At 41.6% G+C, this 26,294-nt stretch overlaps 1 protein-coding gene across 5 annotated transcripts in view; it reads left to right on the forward strand.

The window, feature by feature from the left end:
- The window catches only part of PARVB (parvin beta), a 79,627-nt gene that overhangs the window by 46,436 nt on the left and 6,897 nt on the right, over positions 1–26,294 (forward strand). For 3 of the 5 annotated variants that reach the window (XM_084505777.1, XM_084505779.1, XM_084505780.1), the window contains 7 exons: positions 1,447–1,587; positions 2,444–2,559; positions 9,832–9,890; positions 13,049–13,068; positions 17,778–17,839; positions 20,561–20,629; positions 22,971–23,072. In XM_084505777.1, coding sequence (XP_084361903.1) covers positions 1,447–1,587; positions 2,444–2,559; positions 9,832–9,890; positions 13,049–13,068; positions 17,778–17,839; positions 20,561–20,629; positions 22,971–23,072 — 569 coding nt within the window. The remainder of the gene's footprint in view (positions 1–1,446; positions 1,588–2,443; positions 2,560–9,831; positions 9,891–13,048; positions 13,069–17,777; positions 17,840–20,560; positions 20,630–22,970; positions 23,073–26,294) is intronic. The other 2 variants (XM_084505778.1, XM_084505781.1) reach the window with 1 other exon arrangement.

The following is a 26,294-nucleotide window of genomic DNA, read 5'->3' on the forward strand; positions in this document are numbered from 1 at the left end:
AAGTTCACCTGGGCTGAGAGTAGATAGGAACAATAACATAACAAATGAATCTTCTAGGACAGATTATTAAAAAGAAAAATAAAATCCAAGATTGTTTAAAATAATACTTAAGTGTTTTGGCAGTCAGCTTAAGAAAGGCTCAGAGATGCCTTGGCTAAAGAACTTTTTTCCTATTAAGAGTATTTTGATAATGATAAAAATTTCTTAATATAGATTGATAGAAACATTCAAAATGTTAAAAGTACTCATGAATTGATAAATTACAAATCTCTTCTGTTTGGGTTATTAAAATGCTTCTGTTTTTCTGTTGTTTTAAAATATACACAGCTATGAAAAATGTTTAGAGGACACACTCTTGAACTTGAGACCAGAAGTATTTTCATTATTGGAATAATATGTCTTGACAACTTAGGAATGTTTCTGAAGCCCATCCCATTTTGTGAAAACTGCTTTGATTAAGTATGTTATTTTCTTTTTTGTTTTAAATACTTGAATATATAGTTGGAATATATTGATCCAGTCCTGATTTCCTAGTCCCAGGAGCATAGTGAGTGTGACTCTCTAGAGTGGAAGGAGAAAACAGATGAGTGGTCTACATCACTCTGGCAGCTGGAGAACTCTCTGCACCTTCCACAGCTTTCTTTTTTTGTGAGAGGGACATTCAGCTCCTATGTCTTTGGCAGGAGGGCCACAGTGGAGAGGAAGAGAAGAACTGGCTTGTCTATGAATTTGGCAACTAATAATTATATTACAGAAACAAAGTTCAAATCTTAGTAATGGCCTTTTACAAAATTTGCTTCTTTAGTTCATTTGTGGAATTAATCAACTATGATGTGACAATGTCATGACAACATGACCATATTGTACCAACGTATTTCTCTAAATGGGTTCCAGTAAGTCACTATAAATCTGTGACTCTTCATGAGTTGAGAAGGCATGCTTTCCTTTAGATTCCTTTAGACCTTCAGCTAACCTGAAATAGATCTCACTAAGCTGAAGTAAATGTCCACCCAAGCACTTTTTTTTTTATTTTTTCCTAAATTAACTTCGTTTATTAGAAAAGTCCATTGAACTAGTGGAAGTCCCTTGTGTAGAGAAGGCTACCTTGTGCCACATGTTTTTCAGCAGGGAAAGAAAAGAGGAGGCACAGTAAGTATTACTACGAACTTGTTGCCTGTCTGAAAGTTTTTATATTTTTTTTTTATATATTTTGACACCTGATTGGTGAGCATGTTCTGCCAGACCTTACCAGTTTTCTATCACAGGGTTTATTGGAACTGACACACTTTGATGAAAGGTTTGCTTTCAGTGGAAAATTACTCTGCTGAAAATATTCTATCAGAGCGCAGCTTTGATCCCCACCATTCTGTGGTTGTTATTCCCACCCAGCTCCTTGTTTAATCTGATATTGCCTGTTTCTTTTTTTGTTGCTTTCCTCAAATACAGAAAAATTGGCTGACCGTAAACTGAATGTAGCAGAAGTGACGCAATCTGAAATTGGTCAGAAACAAAAGTTGCAGACTGTTCTGGAAGCTGTCCATGATTTACTTCGACCCCATGGCTGGACAATCAAGTGGAACGTTGACTGTAAGGACATAGCTATGCTTTCTGTCTCAGCTTCACAGGCAGAGGAGGGCGTGATAATCAATAGCTTGATCATACTCTTTACGATTTACCATGTTTTTTTATTTATTTGCATGTATTACCAAATCCATGTATGGATTGTAACTGGTACCTTCTTCTGTGATCTTTGTTTAAGGACAGACAAACATGGCTGTGGGATAATTGAAGTGCTGTTTCTTTAGGCATATGCTTTCGTTAGGCATTTTTTTGTTTGCTTCCTGAATTTGAATCCTACAGACATGAGAATTTTTTTAGTCATTCAATTACAAGAGGATGATTTAAGCCTTCAGGCCACCACAGTGAGAGTCAAAAAGATGCTTCATCCTGTGTAAGGATATTGTTTCTGACAGGCTAAGCAGAAAGTGCCCTGTGTTCCAGCTTGGCCTGTTATGATCCAAAAGTGAGAATGAAGTTTGGGAAGTTGGTTCACGTAGGTTGTGGGTGCTTTTTGTCTCTTACAGCCAGGTAATCTTTTGTTAACACCTTGAACATTTTCTAAAAGCAGAATTATCTAGTATTCTCCAGTACAATGGAAGGAAAGTGATTGAGTCCATTTGTTTTTATTTCACTGACTAGGGAGGGAGCTGAAGTGTCTGGAATCCTAAATTTGTTATGTAGCTTGAAGGGAATTAAATCTAGGCTCTGCTACCTGTAAAATTATTTCCTAAACTTCGTTAATTTAGGAAAAGGAAGAAGGAAACAAGAAGACTGTCTTCACCAAAAACATATTTTTAGTTCTTCTACCTTTTTCCCAGGGGTATTAGTTTAAAATAAGGCATCAGTATTCTTTTATTTGCTTCCTTTTCATTGTTCCCCGCAGCAATCCATGGCAAGAATCTGATTTCCATTCTTCACCTTCTGGTAGCTTTGGCAATGCATTTCCAGGCTCCCACTCGACTGCCTGAACATGTGTCTGTACAAGTGGTGGTGGTACGGGTGAGTATAAAGTCATATGAAAATTTGATCAAAATAATCACTCTAATTTTACACTACCAGGCTGCTCCTATCTGCTCCTGGCTTATTTAGAAAATTATTGTCCTAGTTGTTACAGAATCACAGAATTTCTGGGTTGGAAGAGACCTCAAGATCATCGAGTCCAACCTCTGACCTAACGCTAGCAGTCCCCACTAAACCATATCCCTAAGCTCTACATCTAAACGTCTCTTAAAGACTTCCAGGGATGGTGACTCCACCACTTCCCTGGGCAGCCTGTTCCAATGCCTAACAACCCTTTCAGTAAAGAAGTTCTTCCTAACATCCAACCTAAAATTGCCCTGGCGCAACTTAAGCCCATTCCCCCTTGTCCTGTCACCAGGCACATGGGAGAACAGACCAACCCCCACCTCACTACAGCCTCCTTTAAGGTACCTGTAGAGAGCGATAAGGTCACCCCTGAGCCTCCTTTTCTCCAGGCTGAACAAGCCCAGCTCCCTCAGCCGCTCCTCGTAGGACTTGTTCTCCAGACCCCTCATCAGCTTTGTTGCCCTTCTCTGGACCCGCTCAAGCACCTCGATGTCCTTCTTGTAGCAAGGGGTCCAAAACTGAACACAGTACTCGAGGTGCAGCCTCACCAGAGCCAAGTACAGGGGGACGATCACCTCCCTAGCCCTATTGGCCACACTGTTTCCTATGCAAGCCAGGATGCTGTTGGCCTTCTTGGCCACCTGAGCACACTGCTGGCTCATATTCAGCCGACTAACTGTTCAGTGAGTCCCAGTCCTGGGATGCATTTTGTGTACTTAAATGTGATTCCAAGAACATATCTCTCATATGCTTAGGACCGCCTTTTTAGGATGTGAGGAAATGGCCTCAGGTTGTGCCAGGGCAGGTTTAGACTGGATATCAGGAAGGATTTCTTCATAGAAGGAGCATTGGAACAGGCTGCCCAGGGAAGTGGTGGAGTCCTCATCGCTGGAGGTATTTAAAAGATGTGATTGTGGTGCTTAGCGAAATGGTTTAGAGATGGACTTGGTAGTGTTAGGTGATGGTTGGACTTGATTTTGGAGGTCTTTCCTGACCTAAATGCTTATGTGATTTTCTAATGCAATATGAAGCCAAAATCATGTGGTGGGATTTTGTGTAAAATAGTTGCGTCTCTAACTTTTGGCACTTCAGAATTTTTTTTTTTTTTTTTTTTTTGTTTGTTTAGAGAAACCATTGACACAGATAACACAGAAAGGATTTTCAGCACATAGAATCTCCTCATTCTGGGAAGCCTGTTACTGGTGTTGTTTTTCCCAAGTGGCTTATTATTCAGACATGTTGTTTTCCTTGGTTTACTAATGGAGTTTCATAATTTTTTGCACAGCCTTGCGTTTTTGTTAGCTTTCCTTAAATATGGAGAATAGATCTGACCTTAGGAACCTTGACTTCTTCCCTCCTGCCTTAGATATTGCTATAGTTCTTCCTTTCCCTGCGTGGTGTTGACCATTTCCTTTCATTGTACTCTGCTTTCGGAGTATACTTACTATTGCTTTTTATTTTGCCTTCTATCCCAGATGAAGCTGGGTGGTACCATCTGCAGCATGTGAACCCAGCTTTTCTGAACAGCTGTTGGAACTCTAGACAGATCTGTTGCAGCTGGCTACTCTTTCTGATCATGCCATGACTGTTTGCTGTGGTGCTCAGCACTGTTGTCGCGAGGCAGGCTCAGCTTCTGGCAAAAGGCTGAGGAAATGCTCCTGTACGTGCCAGTTGCTGTTAGAGCTGTCAAGCTGTAGTAGGATTCCTTTAAAAAATCAAGAAGATAAAGTGATATTGGTCTCTATTTTGCAAATGTAGATCCCCTTACAAGATGCAATTGCATTGTGGTTGGTTAGGCAAGCCCCATTTTGCTTTAAGTTTAAATAATGGCATTTTCTAGGCTGCATGCCTGAATGCTCTAGAGGTACAGGGTATGATGTAAGTGGGTAATTGACAGATATTCCCTAGCTCACAGTAAATATTATGCATTCTCTTTAAGAGAGGATTTTGAGCTGCTTTCAAGCTCCTATAGTTCTCTCCATTTTAAGAAAGGTGAATTAGGTATAAAGTAACATGAATGTAAATAGAAGACTAGTTTGTTTTTTTTCTTGACTACCTTAGAAAGGTAAGGAGGAAATACAAATATAAAGTGGTCTACAGTCTTCTGTCACCCTAATGCCTGAAATTTCCTTCTGCCCAGTACAGTAAAGTGTCTTCTGTAGCTGCGATTTGTGAGGGAAAAAAACAAACAAATAAAAAAAACCACTTAGGTAAAGAGGGAAAGCTGCTCTTTCCTCATCCTTATTTCACAGCTTCAGGACTCTCCATCTCTGTAGTGTTGGCAAGTCTGTGGAGAACATATTTTCACATCCTTTCCTGTTATATATAATGTTATGTGTGTATATGTTATGTATATATGTTATGTATATTTATGGGTGTGGTGGTTTTACTCAGGTGGGCAGCTGAGCTCCACCACAACCGCTCTCTCACTCCCCCTCTCCTCAAAGAGGAAGGGGGAGAAAACACAACACAGAGAACTCGAGGTTTGAGATGAGAAAGGTTTAATTAAAGGGAAAGGGAATGGGGAAGAAAAACAGAAACAAAAGAAACAATCAGTCCGCGTGGAAGCACAGAGAGAGAGAAAAAAAAATTATTCTCTACTTCCCATCAATGAGCGGTGTTCGGCTACGTCCTGGGAAGCAGGGCCTCAAACGCATAGTGGTTGTTCAGGAGGAACAGCCCCCTCCCCCATGAGAGCCCCCCCTTTTATTGCTGAGTGTGACATCAGGTGTTATGGAATATTCCTTTGGTTGGTTTAGGTCAGCTGCCCTGGCAATGTCCCCTCCCCATCACTTGCCCACCCCCAGCCTGCTGGCTCTTGGGGGCTTGGAAGGAGTCCTGATGCTGTGCCAGCACTACACAGCTATAGACACAACACTGGAGTGATATCAGTGCTGTTCCAGCTACGAGTGCAGAGTACAGCACTGTGCGGGCTGCTGCAGGGAAAAGGTGACTCCAGCTCAGACAGACCCAACACAATGGGGTATAAAGTGGACACCTAAATGGAGGATCTTGTTCCCTGGGGCCTCTGAGCCTCAAGATTAGACAGGGCTGAGATGAAGATGGAATGCAATGAATGCTGACAGGAGCTAGGGAAAGAGAAAGGGAAGAAGAGAAGGAAGGGAAAGAGGAAGGGAGGAAGAGAAGGAAGGAAAGGGAGGGAGGAAGGAAGGAAGGAAAGGGAGGGAAGGAGTGAGGAAGAAAACGCCCATGTTATTTACAGGGAGGGTTAATTTAAGCTTGAGAGCTGTAAACTCTCACTCTTGGACCTAGAGCCTTGAGTCCTGGAGATGGTTATGGCAACTGCTGGTTCTGAGCTTACCTTAGCTGGGCCTGTGTAAGAGGAGACTTGTTTCATTGCTAGGCTTCAGCTTGTTTATTTAAGTGGAAAGCAAAACACAACGTATACTGAAACATATTTCTTCTGCAGTGTTCCTGCAGAAGGTAATTATTTTGGCCATAGAGTTTGGTAAATTGAATTTTTGTAGTTCAGCATTCATAATCTAGTCTAAAAATGCATGCTGGTTTAGTAACACAAATCTCTTTACATGTTTTTTTTTTTAGCCTTTGTTACACTGACAAATAGAAAAATGGTAATGAGGTTAGCATTATTCCCAATTCAAGTAAGAAAACTATTATTAAGAAGATTATTATTATAATTACCAATTGTTAAATGATCTCTTATTACAGATCCCAATCATTATTAGGATTCTGTCAAACTAGATCACAATTAATATAAGGTGGCTGCTCAGAGAGGTTTTGGGTAAATGCCTCTTCTTGCCTGCATATGCATTTAAGGGGATTAATCAATAGTTTGTAGAGAGACTTTTTTGTTTTCTTTGCAGAATTGGCCCTTGAGCAAGAAAACCTTGCACAATACAGAAGTATTGTGCAAGAATGCACTTATACTGAAGTTTTCAAAACTAGATCAGTCTCACTTTCATGGTTGTCCTTGGCACTTAGAATTAACATTATCAGTTTATTTGAGCTGTTCACACACTGTATAGATCTGTGAAGTGCTTCTTGCCCAGAAGGGCTGTGTTTACACTGTGAAAATAACTGTCATACTGGCTTATCAAGTTACTGCTTAATGAAGCTGTGTACATTTTCATAGCCCATCCAAGAGCAATGCCAAACACCTTTTTAGCTTGTGGAAACACGGGCTTTCTCTTCTCTAATTTTTAGTGACCTGGTCCACAAAATGAAATAGTATTATGATAGGACCGTCCTACATGAGAAGTATTTATCAAGATCTCCACAGGCTGGTTGTGCTTCTGCCTTCCCTTGAATTCTATCCTTTCAAGTCTTGAGGTGACAGACAGAGACTTTCTGCAGTCGCTGTTCTGAGAAAGATAGTTGGATCTTTATCTGTCAAGTAATACACTGTCTTCTTTTGGTCCTGCACAGTGTAGTTTGCTTAGAAAATCCACAATTGTTTTGGAGAGCACTTTCCGTTTTACTTTCCCTGGCTGGAAGAACTTTTATCTATGTATCTGTCTACCTACTGTATTACCCAGAACAGTAACAAGATTAACCCAGCAGAAAAACACTACATTGTTTTATAATGGGCACCATGAGGTAGCCCCTCTCAAGAGTGAAGCTTCTGAAACCGAGTTACTTTCAAACCTGTTTTGAAATCAACCCCCAGATTTGTGTTTTTTATTTATTTTATTTTATTTTTTATTTTGTTTGGTGTTGGCTGTTGTTCTTTTTTGAGTGAAATAGAAAATGTGAGAATGGCAATAGAAGTCAGAGTTATATCTGAAGTGTCCTAGCAGAGCAAGGGTTTAAGTGGGTCTTTTACTTAAGATCCTGTTGACAGCTACTTCAAGTGCTAAGTTATGAATCTAAGATGGTACATGTTTTAATACTGGTATCAATGAACATTTTCCTGTTCTAGCCCTCCTCAGTGAGGGCAGGAAGGGTTGAAACTTTATTATTTCAGTGAGCGGCTCCAGTGAGAACTGAAAATGCTGTGATTTTTCTTCCAGCTGACTTTACCTTCTGATAACTGAAACATGAACTTGTATGATGATGGAATGCTGTAATTCAGGAAAGCAAAAATGTTCTCAGGAGTAAGGGTAAAAATTGTTTTTAAGGCTCTCTGATTGTTGCTTATTTTTGCAAGGCTCAGTAATTGCTTTCTTTTACACTTAGCTTTCCTCTTCCCCATTTTAAAAGTTGCAGCATGTCCCACCTTGGTGCTGCTGGGAGATCTGAGGTATTTTTGCAGTAATTCCCTTGTAGTCTGAGTTGCAGACTGAAAGGTCAGAGGCAAGGCAGCATGAAGAATAAATGTGTCTGGTGGTGCTTATGCAAAGAATCCAACTTTTATCGAAGGATGACATTTGTTTTTGTATTGCAAGGCCAGGGGAGCTATGCTCATACTAGCAGCATGCTCAGCTGCCTCTGAGAGAGTTGCATAGAAGTGCTGTCATTTTCACCCACTGGGAATCAGAGTGGGCATCCCTTTCTCTTTCTTGTCAGCTGCTTGGAGGCATTACTCACTGGTCACCACTCACTGAGCTTTTTTTCACAGGGCATAGCATCTTCTCCCTGAGGTACACAGTGAATGGAAGGTCCAGAAACTGGTGCAAGTACAACAGAGACTCGGTGGAATGCAATAAAGTTCCATTTGCAAGAAAATATTGCCCTGTCAGACACTTCCTAATTTTCCCATCTATACTGTCATCCTGGCTTGTTTTACCAAACTTTCTGGTGCTGTTCCCCTGGCTCCCTCAGGGGAGCAGAGTAAGATGCATTTGTAATATGGAAGTAAGACATTGAGAAGACACGGCCAGCGGGCTGGATTCAGCGCGGGGCCTGGCTCAAGTGGGAAGCTGCCACAGCACAGCGGTTGGAGACAGCAGCTCCCACCTTGCTTTCAGCCAGGCTCCCTGGGTGGTTTGAGAAAGCAGCGCTGCGTTCTTCTGTTGAATGGGGAGTGGCAGGGAAGAAATTCTTGTTACTGTTTTTTTGATTTCAATTTGTATTTCTTAGATTGCTTGTGGGGAAGGATGTGCTTCTCTTCAAAGCTGTTCTCCATAATAGGTTCTTGTTTGGGGTTCAGCTGGTGAAAATGATTGAGATGGCATATGTGTAAAGAGCTGTGCCTGGGGGTGGTCGTTACCCTGCTTACCAGAGCTAGCAGCTTTCTTTATTAATTGTGTTGCCAGTTATTCTGACAGGACCCAGTTCTTAGATGCCTGCTGAGATTTGAGCTCTTGTTGCCAGCTTTTTCAGCGTAAAGAAGGCAGGGAGAAATTCCCCCTTTCAGGCATCAGGCTGTGTCCCATAATTTTAAAAGGGACCTACTGACTCAGAAAGAGATGCTGAGAAGTTTTTTTGAGTTAGGTAACAACATTTCCAGCCTCCAAGAGGTGTGTCCCATGTGTCCAATACTTTGGGGAGACTCAAAACCATTTGAGTCCCCTCATATCATGGGTCTGTGTCTTACCATGGAGGAAGCTGCTTTGAAACTGGGTCTCAGTACATGCTAACTCTGTTGGGTTGTAGAATTCTTACTCATGCAGAAAACTATCCCAAGGAAACAAAATCCAGTAACAGGGGGATGCTATCTATCATGAAATCACTGGTCAGGTCAGTCTTTTTGTGTTCCTTGTGTTTCCATGATGGCTCCTGACAGGGGTGTGACTGGTGGCCTCAGTAGTCACACTGGTGGCCTGCTCTAGGAGAGCCCGCTTTGTGCATAGAGAGCTTTGCCAGCACATGAAGGCCCTGGCATGGGGGCAGCAGTCTGTTACTTCAGCCCCAGACCTGTCCTGAGAGCCAGGCTGCTGGTTGTGTCAAATTGTTGGTTGACACTGACACAAACAAATATCCTTGGGGACTTTAAGATGGGGCTCACATACTCTCTCTAATTTGTGTTCCAGGTATGATGTTGACTCTGGTCTCAGGAGGAGAATTGTTAACGAGTTTATTGGCTGCAAATATATACACATTTCCCAAATACTCGTTTGGCTGTCAAGTCTGATAAATGCCACTGTTGTAGAAGTGAACCCTCCCAAGTCAGCTGTTTCACCTCTGTCCCTACAAATGTTCATCTTAGCAAACATATTTTACTCAGTTTTCTCCCCCAGGACTCTGAAAGATGATGAATGCTGCAGAGTCCTTGTTCATCTTCTCCTATACTAATTCAGTCTCTGTTTCTATTATCACTTCCAGAAACGTGAAGGCCTTCTTCAGACAACTCATGTTACAGAGGAGCTGACGACTACGACAGAGTAAGCACAAAATGCTTTAGTTTCAAAGTGTGTTTCTGTGGTGCGTGTTGTGAATTTCCTCACAAAAACAAAATGGAGGCATAATTTGCATCACCTCCCCCTGCTCCTGCTAAATTAACAAAATCCCTTAGTGTGTTGCTTTTGTTATAAATGAGGTCTGAAATCAATCTGAATTTTGTAAAATTTATAAAACAAATATTTCTAAAAGGTATAAAAGGCAAGTAAACAGCGCTGGGTGTGTGGGGAGCTCCACCAACATGCACACACACACAAACATTCTAAATATACAGAACATTGCTTTACATACTAAACACAAGTACACGTAAGCCTATATATACGTACAATCAGGAAAGGTAACAAACAATCCTTTAAGTTCCATAACTTAGTAAAATCGAGTACACCTATACATAAAAGGTAACAAACAATCCTTTCAGTTCCGTGACTTAACAGTCTCCATTTTCCATTCCTTTTGAACAATATGTCTCGCTTTAAGTTGTCAAGCAACTCGGTCTTCAGGCCTTATGTATCCCGTTCTTCCCAGATCGAAGAAAAGTGTATCCATCTCCTTGTGAAGGCCAAGAGGCCTGGGTCAAAAGGCATGTCCAGGTCAACAGGGGGCATAACAGCAAAGACCTTCAATGGCTGTAGCAGCAGAGGGACTGATGGCATAGCAGTCGGATCAGTAAAGGAGCCCGCAGATCCCTCACTATTTGGCAAACCACACATTTCTGACTGTGGTCCCACATGGCTCTTTAAGGCCCCAGAGACTGCTCGCCAGGTGCTGAGCAATCCCACTGCAACCTTGTCATTTTTAGTTGCAGAGTCCCACACCTTGACCTCAGTTTGGTCCCATATTTCAGGCTCATAAACTGTCCAATTGTTAATAAGGAGAATAAGCTGTAAGGTTACCAGGACAGTCTTTGTTCCTAAGGACGTATGATTCCCCATAACGCGCAACTGCTTACCAGCGAGAGGCAATTGTGTGCACGGGTCCACTTCTCTCAGCTCGAGCTTCTCTCCAGCTCCAGTGCGCCTGTTTCCAGCGACTTTCTGTACTTAGTACTTTCAGTACTTCTGTACTGAGCTTCTCTGAGCAGTTTGCTGAGTCTGGCCGAACCTGTCTTCATGAGGCAATCAAAGTGCCTGTTCCCGTCCTGGTCTCCATTCTGCCAGCCTGTTCCTCTTCACTTCTTTTTCCTGCTTCTTTATTGATGTAACTTCATGGTGCTGCCTTTTTTTTATCTTGAGGGCAGGCTCCCCTCTTATACCCTTCTCTCCACAGCAGTTCTTTTCATAACAGCTTTTCATTGGTCAAACAACTTTGAATGTAACAACAACAGCAAACATCCGGAAACATCCATGCCTTAACAGCTGGAGAACAAGGGAACCATCTGGAGGACAAGAAACCCTGAGACTGCATGGAGTCTCCTGAATCACCCTTCTTTGTTCTCTCTAAACTCTTTTATATTCCTGATGGCCTCATCGTTAAGAGTTTAATGTCATCTCAACCATGGGGCTTTCCAACCCCCATGGCCACATTCCCAAATCTCCCCCTTCTATATTAATATCAACCATTTTCTCGACACGAATTACCACTCCATATAAAACACTTTTTAACTATATAAAAATCACTTTGTCTCTGGAAATACGTTCCAAATTACAGAAGTATCTTCTTGACGTTCTTGCGTCACAAAAGCTTTTAACTGGATGTTTCATTGACAGTAATCCTTGTGGGCCTTTTTTCCTGCCTTCTGCAGGTCACCATTTTAAACTCATTTCTGCCTGGTGCTGTTGCCTCACCTAAATAAAGGGCTATTGTAGATAATTTGAGGGCAGATTAGTTTGACAAAAGGCAGTAACTCTCAAAACTGAAATGATACTCTAATAAAGTTATAAGGAGAGATGAGATTGCTATTTTCATGTAGTACCTGAGGACTAGAGTTCAACAAAAATAAACAAAACTCTTCATTCTCCAGATTTTGCAGTGGGTTTACTTTGCTTTATATTTTTACAATTCTTTTTATAAGGAGAAGGCAAGACATATACTTTGGCTGCAAATAAAAGCTGAGATTCTCTTTCACGTGGTCTGAAGGCAACTTATGTCACAGGGGCTTACATGAGCCCTCCTTCAGTGTATCAGTGCATTGGCTTCCTGTGGAGTTGGCTCAGCTTTCTCTGACTTTGAAGATTAATGAAGTACCATGTGGCTTGCTCAGTGGGGAAGATCTTTCGGATGGAAACATTCAAAAATGAGATCATTGTATGTATGTGTGGACATTAAAGTTCCATAGTGTTTTTTGTAGGATCTAAGTTCTACCTCTGTATTGTGGGCCAAAATTCTTCCCTTCTCTCCCATGCTCTTGAACAGTATAGTCAGCACATCCTCTCCTTCTGATGTGGTTTGTGAGATGTGATCTGTGGAGTGGGGCTTGGACATTTCTTAGCAAGAAAGACGTTTACAGATACTCCTGTATGTTTATGCATGTGTTTTATTCTGAATGTGTTAATATTATAGAAAAGGAGGTTACTGTTTAATGTGTTGCATACCCACATAGGTACAGAAAATGCAGTAATCAGCAGAAAACAACATTCATTGAATACTTTAAAAATTCCTCTGTGCAAACTGGGGCCTGATTCCTAGCTGATAAATATCTGCATATGCCTGGTGATGTCACTGGACTGTATATAATTCATATGTGGCGGTATTGTTTACATTATATTCATATACAATAGACATTTTATTTCTTCAGATAAAACAGACTAAAGTGAGATAGGTAGCCTTGCTCTTTGTGAGCTGTGTGGTTTAGCTGGTGTGGTTTCTGCTGACCCTGTATGTGGAAACTGTCCACAGAAACATATATATTCATTCACTCTTCATCATAAAAATAGTTAAACATAAAAAAATCACAATTCTGTATAAAACACAAGTATGCATTTCCATTCATTTCAAATGCATCTCCCTGACATCACTGGTGGTCTGCTGAGGACATTCCTGCAGCACGTTGGGTCTGGTCTGCAAATACTCTGCCTCTTGACATGGGGAGGAGTGGTTAGCCCTCAGCATCTTGCAGGAAATAGCCCATTAAGCCCATGGTCTGGTCTTTTCAAAGTGATTATTCATGAACTAACCCAATGTCTTTGAATGCTTTGACTTGCAGGATGATGATGGGAAGATTTGGTAAGTAACAAAGTTGACTACTTTTTTTTTTTTTTTTTTTTTTAAATTTAAGTCAGGCACAGAAATCTTGTCTGCTTTCCTTCAGCAGATCAAGACAATGAATTAAGCAATTGCACAGGGTTGGAATGTATTGTGGGGGCAGGTTTTCTTACTCCACACAAATGTGGAGCATAATGGGCAGAACCAGATCATTCAGTGTGCTGCTTTTGCTCTTTAGACTCATCTATGTTCGTCTGTTTTCATTCATATGTAACAAATAGCAAAAATGCTACACAGGGCGATATTTCCTAGTACCATTGTTAATGGCTTTCAAGCAAAAATCTTTGCAATCCCCAGTAGTAAGTGACACCTTCTTTAGAATGTGACCATCTAATTTATATATAAGTGAACATGTGAAAATTAGTTAAGCAAAGGTACATGCTATGAGGTCTAAGAAAGCTCTTTTTATCTGTCTGTCTACTTTCAACAACTGGTCCTAATTGCTTTGCAAGGAGTACTGTCTTCTCTCCCCCATGTTCACCAGATTTTAGAGACATTACCCGCCATAGATCTGGTCTTCTAAACAAAAATTAAGTGTTTAGTGGTGCTTCCGAGAGATCTTCTCTTTCTTTTTCCGTTTAGTTTTGTTAGCAGTGGTAAATCACTTACTATTCACTGGAGAGATATGGATTTCTCTGAGGGACTGCATGTGATGATGAATAGGTCATTTAGTTTCTGTTTCCCAGTCAAAATCTGTGAACAGTACCTGCCTTGTAGAATATCTACATTAATATGTAATTAGGTACCTGAAGTATAAGTAATGGAAGGGGGCTAAAAAACATATCCTTGGATACAAAAGGAATGTGAATAATAAATATGTTTATTTAGCAGCAGAGAATCATCAAAATCTACGCTAATGCACACAGCATGGGCAACAAACAGGAGGAGCTGGAAGCCATCGTGCAGCAGGCAGGCTACGACTTGGTTGCCATCACTGAAATGTGGTGGGACACTCCCATGACTGGAGTGCTGCAATGTCTGGCTATAGGCTCTTCAGAAGGGACGGGCAGCACAGAAGGGGTGGTGGTATGGCTCTTTTAGAGAGTGCTTTGATGTTGTGGAACTCAAGACTGAGACTGGGAATGATAAGGTTGAGTTCCTATGGGTTAGGATTGGCAGGAAGGCCAACAAGGCAAGCATCCTGGTGGAGGACTGTAATAGACTACCAAACCAGGATGAGGAGATAGATGAGGAGTTCTACAGACAGCTGGCAGAAGTTGCAAAATCATCAACTCTTGTCCTCATGGGGGAGTTCAACTTCCTTGGAAATGCAATACAGCTCAGAGGAAGCAGTCTAGAAGGTTTCTGGAGAGCGAGGAAGATAGCTTCCTGATGCAGCTGGTTAGTGAGCCTACCAGGGGAGGTGCCTCTCTGGACCTTCTCTTCACAAACAGAGAAGGACTGGTGGGAGATGTGGTGGTCGGGAGCTGTCTTGGGCAGAGTGACCACAAAATGGTGGAGTTCTCTATTCTTGGTGAAGTCAGGAAGGGGATGAGTAAAATTGCTGTCTTGGACTTCCGGAGGGCAGACTTTGAGCAGTTCAGGACACTGGTTAGCAGAGTCCCTTGGGAGGTAGTCCTGAAGGGCAGAGGAGTCCAGGAAGGCTGGGCACTTCTCAAGAAGGAAATCTTAATGGCTGAGGAGTGGTCTGTTCCCACGTGCCCAAAGACGAGCCGGCGCAGAAGAAGACCAGCCTGGCTGAACAGAGACTTGTGGCTAGAGCTTAGGAGAAAAAAAAAAGAGGGCTTATGATCTTTGGAAAAGAGGGCAGGCCACTCAGAATGATTATAAGGATGTTGTAAGGATGCGTGGGGACAAAATTAGAAAGGCCAAAGCTCATCTGGAGCTCAATCCAGCTACTGCTGTTAAAGATAACAGAAAATGTTTTTATAAATACATTATAAAATGTTTTTTTATTTTATAATAATATAATTTTTTTTTTATAATGTTTTTTTTTTGTATTTATTATGCTAAATAATGTATTTATAAAAAACATTATAAATGTTTTAATTAACACCAAAAGGAGGACTACGGAGAATCTCCATCCTTTACTGGATGCAGGCGGAACCTTTGCGACGAGAGATGAGGAAAATGCTGAGGTGCTTAATGCCTCCTTTGCCTCAGTCTTTAGTGGCAAGACCAGTTGTTCTCTAGATACAAAGTACCCTGAGCTGGTGGAAGGAGATGGGGAGCAGAATGTGGCCCTCACAATCCACAAGGAAATGGGTGGCGACCTGCTACAGCACTTAGATGTATGCAACTCAGTGGGGCCAGGTAGGATCCACCCACGGGTGCTGAGAGAACTGGAAGAGGAGCTGGCCAAGCCGCTTTCCATCATTTATCAGCAGTCCTGGCTATCAGGGGAGGTCCCGGTCAACTGGCGGCTAGCAAATGTGACGCCCATCTACAAGAAGGGCCATAAAGTAGACCCAGGAAACTATAGGCCTGTTAGTTTGACCTCAGTGTCAGGGAAGCTCATGGAGCAGATTATCTTGAGTGTCATCATGTGGCACTTGCAGGGCAACCAGACGATCAGACCCAGTCAGCATGGGTTTATGAAAGACAGGTCCTGCTTGACAAACCTGATCTCCTTCTATGACAAAGTGACGTGCTTAGTGGATGAGGGAAAGGCTGTGGATTTGGTCTACCTTGAATTCAGTAAGGCTTTGGACACCGTTTCCCACAACATTCTCCTCAAGAAACTGGGTGCTCTTGGCTTGGACTGGCATGCTCTTTGTTGGGTTAGAAACTGGCTGGATATCAGGGCCCAAAGAGTCATGGTGAATGGAGTTAAATCTAGTTGGAGGCCAGTCACTAGTGGAGTCCCCCAGGGCTCAGTACAAGGGCCAGTCCTCTTTAATATCTTTATCGATGATCTGGGTGAAGGGATGGAGTGCACCCCCAGTAAGTTTGCAGATGACACCAAGTTAGGTGCGTGTGTCGATCTACTCGAGGGTAGGAAGGCTCTGCAGGAGGATCTGGATAGGCTGGACCGATGGGCTGAGGCCAACTGTATGAAGTTCAACAAGGCCAAGTGTCGGGTCCTGCACCTGGGGCACAACAACCCCAAGCAGCACTACAGGCTGGGAGATGAGTGGTTAGAAAGCTGCCTGGCAGAGAAGGATCTGGGAGTATTGGTTGATAGTCGGCTGAAAATGAGCCAGCAGTGTGCTCAGGCAGCCAAGAAGGCCAACAGCATCCTGGCTTGTATCAGGAATCATGTAGCCAGCAGGACCACAGACGTGATTGTCCGCCTGTGCTGTGCTTTGGTGAGGCTGCACCTCGAGTACTGTGTTCAGTTTTGGACCCCTCGCTACAAGAAGGACATGGAGGTGCCCAAGTGAGTCCAGAGAATGGCAACGAAGCTGGTGAGGGGCCTGGAGAACAAGTCTTATGAGGAGCAGCTGGAGGAGCTGGGATTTTCTGCGAGAAGACAGTCTGGAGAAGAGGAGGCTCAGGGGCGACCTTATCACACTCTATAGATACGTTAGAGGAGTCTGTAGCAAGGTGGTCATTGGTCTGTTGTCCCACATGCCTGGTGACAGGACAAGGAGCACGAGGGGAGGTTTAGGTTGGATATTAGGAAGAACTTCTTTATGGAAAGGGTTGTTAGGCATTGGAATGGGCTGCCCAGGGAAGTGGTTGAGTCACCATTCCTGGAGGTCTTCAAAAGACATTTAGATTTAGAGCTTAGCAATACGGTTTAGTGGAGGACTTGTTAGTGTTAGGTCAGAGATTGTACTAGGTGATCTTGGAGATCTCTTCCAACCTAATGATTCTGTGATTCTGTAAATGTGTTCTGTTCTGTAAATAAAAATAATTTAAGTGCAGAAAAACTGTTAAAGCTGTGTTGAATAATTTAACAGCTTAAAACCAGCACACTTCAACAGTGTTTTTGATATCTTTTTAAAACATAAATGTAATTGGCTATAAGTGGTTATATTTTTAGTTTTTTTCTTGTTTCACCTGACGATGAGAGTTCAACTTTAAATATCATCCAAACAACTCAGTATTTGGAAAATTTCAGTCAGCCTTGAAATGCCACTATGTGACACATTGCACAATTCTTTTCACTTTAGTAGATTTTAAGATTGGATTAGATGTTGTGCAATGGTAAGGCTTAACTGTTCTACAGTAATTTAAATCTTTATACTGTATGTAAGCTTTGCTCTTTAGAGAGTGCTGAATCAGGTTTTACTTATGTGGTCAGTTTTAAGCTTTGATGAAGTCAGTGGTACTAAAGGTAGGCTTAAAATTAATCATAGGAGCATCTGATTTTGATGCTGACCAGTGGGCACAAATGTAGCCATGATTGTTTCTGTAGTGCAACAAAACCAGATGATGTTTCAGTGGCTCAGTGATTAGGTTATGATTGAGTCAAAATTTGTTTTTACGTTTTCTTCTACCTACTTTATTTTGTGTAACAATTATGAATAATAGGAAATGGCAATCAAAGAACTATATGTTTATTTGCAGTTACTCCTAAAATTCCCAGTGCAGTTTGCTTTGGTGTTTAGACACCAAAATGGGGTGAGAACTTTTAGCTTGAGTCTCTGGCTTTCTGAAACTGGCACTTAAGCTTGTGACAAGTAACCTGCTTCTCATACTTGGCTATTAGAGGTGTATTGATTTTTTTTTTTATTTTTTTATTTTTAATTTTTTAAAACCAGAGCGTGATGCCTTTGATACACTTTTTGATCATGCGCCAGACAAACTCAGCGTAGTCAAAAAGGTAAGAAAAATAAAGTAAGATTTTCTACTTTTTTTTTTTTTTTTTTTTTTTAACTTTTAGTAGAATATCCAGAAAGATCTGGAAATGGCAGAAAATGATTGTGAAGTAATAAAAAGGGTCGCTGTTTCGGAGCCAGGTGATACCTGGATTCATTGGCTTCAGTCAGGCTCTTCTTTGATTGCTCTTGTTAATTGATACAGGCTCTTCTGTGCAGCACCGATAGATACATTGACTCTTAGATTGCAGCCACAGGTTATTTTGGCTGCCCCTGGGGCGCAACAACCCCAAGCAGAGCTACAGACTGGGAGAGGAATGGTTGGAAGTCTGCCAGGCGGTGAAGAACCTGGGAGTATTGGTTGATAGTCGGCTGAGTATGAGCCAGCAGTGTGCTCAGGTGGCCAAGAAGGCCAATGGCATCCTGGCTTGTATAGGAAACAGTGTGGCCAATAGGGCTAGGGAGGTGATTGTCCCCCTGTACTCGTACTCGGCTCTGGTGAGGCCGCACCTCGAGTACTGTGTTCAGTTTTGGACCCCTCGCTACAAGAAGGACATCGAGGTGCTTGAGCGGGTGCAGAGAAGGGCAACAAAGCTGATGAGGGGTCTGGAGAACAAGTCCTACGAGGAGCAGCTGAGGGAGCTGGGCTTGTTCAGCCTGGAGAAAAGGAGGCTCAGGGGTGACCTTATCGCTCTCTACAGGTACCTTAAAGGAGGCTGTAGCGAGGTGGGGGTTGGTCTGTTCTCCCATGTGCCTGGTGACAGGACAAGGGGGAATGGGCTTAAGTTGCGCCAGGGGAGTTTTAGGTTGGATGTTAGGAAGAACTTCTTTACTGAAAGGGTTGTTAGGCATTGGAACAGGCTGCCCAGGGAAGTGGTGGAGTCACCATCCCTGGAGGTCTTTAAAAGACGTTTAGATGTAGAGCTTAGGGAGGACTGTTAGTGTTACGTCAGAGGTTGGACTCGATGATCTTGAGGTCTCTTCCAACCTAGAAATTCTGTGATTCTGTTAAAAGGTTACCATCTCCAGCCAGCTGCTTGTCCTTTTATCCCCCTCCTGCCAGAGATCAGTGCTCCACGTAACTGTATAACTGCCTCAGCAACTGCTCCTTTATCAGATTCAGTCAAAATGGTGCAGGTTAGAAAAGCTACACTGCACAGTATTTGCAGTTATCCAGATCATTCTGGCTGGACAGTTTTACAGGCTTTTATATCCCAGATGCTGTCCTCCATCAAGGAAGGGCTGGGCTGCAGGGTGACAAATATCTGGTGGTGTCAGAAAGTCTTCTAAAAGAGTGTTGCCAATGCTGGTAGAGAATTAACTTAACTGTATCCGTGTGATAGAAATGTTAACTTCCAACTGTGTGTCTGTCCCCTTGGAAGTGTTTTAAGCAGACAGATCTCTGCTTTGATATGTTATCACCTGTCTGGCTAAGCAGGATCTTGCATGTACAGACTGGGCGATGAGACGCTGGAGAGCAGCCTAGAAGAGAGGGATCTGGGGGTCGTGGTAGACAGCAAGTTGAATATGAGCCAGCAGTGTGCCCTGGCAGCCAGGAGGGCCAACCGTGTCCTGGGGTGCATCAAGCACGGCATCGCTAGTAGGTCAAGGGAGGTGATTGTCCTGCTCTACTCTGCGCTGGTGCGGCCTCACCTCGAGTACTGTGTGCAGTTCTGGGCACCACAGTATAAAAAGGACATGAAACCGTTGGAGAGTGTCCAGAGGAGGGCTACGAAGATGGTGAAAGGCCTGGAGGGGAAGACGTACGAAGAACGGCTGAGGTCACTAGGCCTGTTCAGCCTGGAGAAGAAGAGGCTGAGGGGAGACCTCATCACAGTCTACAACTTCCTCGTAAGGGGGTGTCGAGAGGCAGGAGACCTTTTCTCCATTTACACCAGTGACAGGACCCGTGTGAACGGGGTTAAGCTGAGGCAGGGGAAATTTAGGCTTGACATCAGGAGGGGGTTCTTCACAGAGAGGGTGGTTGCACACTGGAACAGGCTCCCCAGGGAAGTGGTCACTGCACCGAGCCTGTCTGAATTTAAGAAGAGATTGGACTGTGCACTTAGTGACATGGTCTGAACTTTTGGGTAGACCTGTGTGGTGTCAAGAGTTGGACTTGATGATCCTTAATGGTCCCTTCCAACTCAGGATATTCTATGATTCTATGTCTGTTTCCTGCAGGAATTGAAATGTATAGTACAGATTTGGGTTATATTGTGACTGTCATTTGGAAATTTATAAGCGCACATCACTCCAAGAAGAGAGGTGAGTGCAGAACCGTGCGCTGTTGGTATCTTCTCTTGGGAGTCTTAGGTCAGTGTTGCTGATGCCTTGCTTCCAGGCAGTGGATCTTCTCCAACAACCTGAAGAGATTAGTGTGGACAGTAACTGCACCTACTGCTGGCTGCATCTTCACAAAGAACTTGCAAAAGAACCAACGTCGTCAAGTTTTTTTTTCCCCACAAGACAGAAGTATGCTTTCTGTACTAGAAAAATAACAAATTATAAGTATGTAATAGCACCACCTGGTGGCTTCTGGCTTATGTTGCAACAAAAATAACTACTAAGCAGTTTTCAGTTTAAAGTACTTATTTATGCCAAAGCAAATAGCACACAGTCATATTTATTAAGCTTAAAAATGCCTTATAAGAGTATGTTAACCCTTTCACATAAGCATTGTCTGTAATTTCAACATCGCTGGTTCTGGTGTTCTCTTTTTGTAGTCTCTGATCACCTTTGTGAACAAACACTTGAATAAACTGAATTTGGAAGTAACTGAGTTAGAAACCCAGGTAGGAGACTTGGTCTTTTGTTTGTAATCTAACTGTGTAAATTACAAATGTAGGTCCTTTCCCCATAAAACTCTGTTATAGGATTGTTTATCTTTGGGCATGTTAATTTATAGGATCAGGGCTCTGTCTTTTAAGTAGTAATGATGTTGACTGATGTTTGCTTCCTTTACTCATGTCTACGTATGCTTCATATTGTTAATTTGCATTGTAAGGTAAAATTATTGGATATTTATTATGTCTATATTAATGACCATAGAATATGGCTGGATCTCCAGGCAGCTTGTCTCCTGGATCAAAGTGGTGTGGTGTAAAGCAGTTGCTATAGTTATGAGTAGATGGTGGGTTTGTCTTTCTAGCAGTGAGGGTTCATAATGAACTGGTGTGAGCTCTTAATAAATGCCTGGGGCTCTCAGGAGGAGTTGGCACTGCAGTGTGCAGTTCATCATAGAAATACCAGTGCTAGCTTTAATCGCATCAAAGAGGGATTGGCAAATATTTTGATGTTGCAGTGAAGGCCTTCATGTCCTCCTCTTTATCCTGCTATCTTGTGAGCATGTGAACTGTGCTTGCTTCTCAGCAGTGTGGATTAGCAACTGAACTCATGTACTGCCATGGCTTGACTGTCATTGGTATCCAAGGTAGTTTATTTAAAGCTAGCTGAGGTAACTGTCTACCACCACAGTCAGCTCTGTAGGAGTTCCCTCCCTCTAGCACATAACCAGGCATGGAATATGCTTAGAAACTTTAAGCAGGTGTGAAGTGGGGATAGTTCTCAGTGAAGTGTCAGTGGGGTTAGTTCTCACTTTGCAGGTCAAATTATGCAGTTTTCAGACTGGTTCTTTGGCTGAGTTTTACAAACAGAAACAAATATTCTTTCCAGAGTTCAGTGAGCTGTGGAAAGGAGGTTACCTTATTGTCCTGGCAAAAAAAAAAAAAATAAATAAATAAAAAATCTGAAGAATTATTCCTTAGATATTGGTAATTGATTTTGAGTCTGACTTGGTTTAGTACCAGTCATCCACTGCTATTTTATAGCTTTGCTGAAGTAAATGGGTGACTGGATCTGATTTGTCACAAGAAATTGTTGCTTAATGCCTTGGAAGTACCCAGCAATTTACTTTTGAAAAGGTTAGAGAATGTCACATACACCATATCAGGATCACAAGTGAGAATTCTGTTTAAATACAGCCCCCTCCTCCAGACAGTAAATAGTCTTCCTGTCTGGTAGGGATACTGAACAGAATTGCTGAGAGTATTTGGTATGGTATTTAGTATTTACAGAAACTGTGAACATTTTATTTTGACTTGAAAGAATTTATTTTGTGAAGTTAAGCTTTTTACCTGTGACAGGGGAGATTTAATTTCAAGTTCAGATTAAGGGCAGTGTATAGAATCTTCAACACTCACAATTTGAGAAGATAGATTGTGATTGAAACTGTCATGTACTATAGTAGTAGGACTGGAAGTATATAATATGGAACAGGGTTTCCCAGGAAGTCTTTTTTTTTCTTTACTTTCTTTTTTTTTTTTTTTTTTTTTTTTTAATGAAAAAAACTTTGTTAAATACTGCAGTGAAGTTGGCAAGATTCCTCAATAAAATAAAATGAGCAAAAACTTATTTTTGAAATGAACTTTTTTTAAAAAGTGAGCAAAAGCAAGAACGGGTATATGTACTTTTACCTCACCCCAACATATTCAGTAACCTAATAAATGGAAAACTGGCTGGAGATACAGAAGATTTTTGCTTTGGTCTATGCCTGTTCAGACTGAATATTCAACACCCCTATGGAGTGCAAATTGTATATAACTCCTAGGTGAATTGCTTCTAATTTCTACTGCCTGGAGTTATTCACTACGTATAAGTAATTTAAATGTTTGTTGGCACATGCTCTTGAATGGGTTAGGGTTATAGCTAGTGGGCTTGTTTTATTCAGGAATTGAGGGTAGAGGAAATAATGCTATCATATATAGGGAGAAAGCCTTGTATCCTGTTTTGTTATTGTTTAAGAACTGATAAGAAAGCAGCTATAGGAACAGGCTCCTAAAACAAGTCTGATCCAGCTTGCCCAGCTGCAGTGATGATTACAAGGGTATTGGTGAATCCAGGGAGCAGATGAAATAAAGCCTTAAATGCTTGTTACACCTGCTGTCGGTTTCTTGCTATGCCTGAAAGGCGCAGTCACTGACTTCTGAACTGTCTTACGCCTCTGTGCTAGCAAACAACAGTGCTAGAAATCAATGTGCATAATTTGGTCCAAGTATTCATTGTTCTGCATGTTTATGAATGCTTATTAGAAAACAGATGCTTCAACCTAGAAATGTCACTAGTGTTTCTATTTAGTTTGCAGATGGTGTTTATTTGGTTTTGCTCATGGGTCTTCTTGAAGACTATTTTGTTCCACTTCACAACTTCTACTTAACGCCTGAAAGTTTTGATCAAAAGGTGGGTAGAAATTCTAGGTTGTATTCCTTTTTGCTTTATTACCTCATGATATTTTTCAATCATTGTTTGCTTTCTCTTTGTGCCCAGTAGATATACTCTTCTCTTCAGGAGCTGTAGCAAAGGTGCACTGGTTGTGACACTTGATAGTTAATACTACAAAAAGTTGCTTGTGAAATAAATAGGTAAATTCCCCATAGTTAAGCAAAAAAAACATAATATGCCACACAAGACTCGTGAACATCCAAAAGGAATAAATCAGTAATAAGTGCTTTGTACTGTATAGTACTTTTCATAATCAAAGTTATTTATTAAATTGCAGTACTGCCTGAAGTCTTTTTGTGCTCAGGGATGCATTACTATGCTAGACAGTAGAGATGATGCCTGGCATTGCCTAGTGTTTACCACGTAAATAGAGAAGAAAGACAAAAGGTGAGAGTTGTGAAGCTCCTCTTCATCTGCATTTTGTACACTGGGATTGATGTAAAGATAGAGCTTCTTCCTAAGGTCACAAAGTGCCAGCCCTAAAAACTAACCCCTGATATCAGTAGTGTCAGTTGCCTAACACCCAATGGTTCTTTTTCTATAGTTTATTTGATGTTCTTAGAAACTAAATATCACTAGTTAATATGCACTTGATAGGCTTGATATGCGGTAGTGTAAGAATTGGTACATGGGCCATGATCTTTGGTTGAACTGGGATTAGAAATTGTATGTTGAGTGCCAATGTGTTTTGTAGCTGATCTAAAGCCAAGATGGAGGCCCTAATCCTGCTAGGGAGGGAGTTGCCTGTCTGAAGCCAGTCTGTGAACACAGACATGTTTTTGTGTCCAGTTCCTAGCAAGGTCATTGCCAACATCGCTGTCTTAAATTTTTGAGAGAATGTACTAGCTTGTCTTTTTGTTGTTGTTTTCTTCTCTTTGGTCAGGAGTGAATGACTTTCTGTCTAACAGTACCTTAGACATAATGAGCTTTGTGGAAAAAAGAATGGGTTACTTGAAGTCTTGGATGGTCTTAGTCTTAATCAGGGTATTAGAAATGGAAGGGGACAAAATAAGTGTCTTGCTTTTATCCATGCACTCATTGCACTATTCTGTGTCATTCCTAGCATTAGTGATGAGAGGCTTAACACAGCATGTGTGCTTTATTATCATATGCAAGTTTGCCTCTTTCTGCAGTTGTTCCTGGACATGCACACATATCTGGGTATATTCAGTACCTGATACTGGAATAGTCTGAGCCTGATTGTGCTGGAGTAATGCTTTGGCCCTTTGCTTTTCATTCTGCTAGGTTCTGTAGGGAGGATGATACAAGTCTAGTGTTGGCTGAACTGGAGCCAGGATGTGCTTAGGTCAGGAGTGGAAGCACTGCAATAAGTGAGAAGATTGAAAAGGCTTTGTATGGTAAGGGCTGCTTACAATGGTGGGTATTTTGTACAACTTCAGCGTGCCCCTCAGTGCCAGTAATGCTCCCTGAGGGACAGGGTTTACCATTGGTACAATAACCCATCTTTGACAATGTGGATCATCTCAGCGTTGCAGGAGGAAATTGAGGTGTGCCAAATGAGAGCTGTTATGGACCTAGCCTAATGCGTTGAGCCTGCTGATTCTATGGGTTATATAGCATTTTTTTAATTCATTGGTAGGTGACTAGTTGCTATTTGGGAGCTTAAAGAGGTTCTCTGAAGGCAGACTGGCAAGAGAGCTTCTTTAGGTGTTAAGATTGTGGACAGAATGGGGATTAGTTCATTTAGAATGTTGTATACTGTACGTGAACTTGATAGAGCAGTGGGAACATGTTTGTCTACTGTCTTCTAAACAAGCTCGCCTTGATAGCTTTCTCTTGCTTTTTTATCCCAATAGCTTGAGTTTTCTGCCTTTTAGAAATGCAGGATGCTGAGTCATAGCCAGTACTGGTTCAGTCAAGATTTTGTTGTTAATAGTTTAAATTCATAATAATTATCCAGTATTCCTGAAGTAATGTGGTTTTGAGTGGAGACTTTGCCTTGTGGAAAGGGAGTTTGTAAATCAAAGAGTTTAGGTACTGTGTTTTGGGAAGGGAAAAAATATCTTCATCTGCAGAATTACTGTTTTTGTTCCAGTGAATGAGGGGAAACTGAAGCAGGTAAAAAGAGATTAATAAAGTCCTGAGCAATAAGTGCCAGTGAAGGGGGCCTGCCTTCCTTGTTGCAGGGAGCTTTGTATGCTAAAGTCCCTGATTTCCAAGATAACTAACTTTAATTAAATCCCTTCCTCTTGCTATGTATTTCCAGAACTGTCATTTGCAGAGACAAAACTGCACAGAACTCATAATCCAAATTACCTGTCTTAAATTTCATTAAGCTTCTGACTCAGAAAGCTTCTGTGCATAAGGGAACTCTAAGCTATACAGTTCCCTCCTCATGAATATTTTCTTTTAGCCTCACCTCTTTTTTTCCTTTTTCCTTTTTGTCTGTTTTCTTTTCTTTGACTTTATGTTCATGTGTGGTCCTTGGAGGCTTGCTCAGGGTGCTGTCTCCTTTTCTGCACAGTTGTGCCTAGATTGTTTTGCAAGTTCACTGCACAGTCTGCCTAGCAACTGTCACCACGAACCGTTTCACTTACCTTCATTTGAGAAATCTGATTTGAATGTTGTCTCTTCAAGCAGAGGAAGCTAAAGTACCAAGATGCCTCACTCCCTGATGATGTGATGTTTATGTTGCTTAGTATACAGCTGATAATGCAGAAGAGTAATATTAATTGAAAATACTTAGTTTAGTCTTCTTATTTCTGACATACCCATGTGTATTTTGTCATCTCTGTTCAGTTGTGTCACTTCTGTTAATATTGCTTGTTGCCAGGATTGCAACAGAACTCCTGCTTTGTAGTTGGAAATGCTGAGCTTTGGGTACAAGCAGAAAGATCTCTGAAAATGCATCCAGTTGTTACTGGGAGCTCTCAGGCCTGTGCTGTAGAGACTGAGATCAAGGCTTACTGGGCTTTTTTTTTTGGTATTTTTTTACACTTGGAAATTTGAAATTACTTCTTGTGTATCAAAAAATCAATATTTGCCCTATAATGATACAAGCTTTAATTTCTTATTCCCTCAAAAGTACTTTCAGTCATGCATGAACATGTAGATGTCTTTTATTGATTTAAATGGAATTGTCATTTCATATTCCAGTGTGGAGAGAACAAAGCATTTTAAAAAATTTCATAAAAGGTTTTATAATGCCTGTATAACTTC

The sequence above is a fragment of the Aythya ferina genome (genome assembly GCF_964211825.1).
Source record: "Aythya ferina genome assembly, chromosome: 1".
Classification (NCBI taxonomy): Eukaryota; Metazoa; Chordata; class Aves; order Anseriformes; family Anatidae; genus Aythya; species Aythya ferina.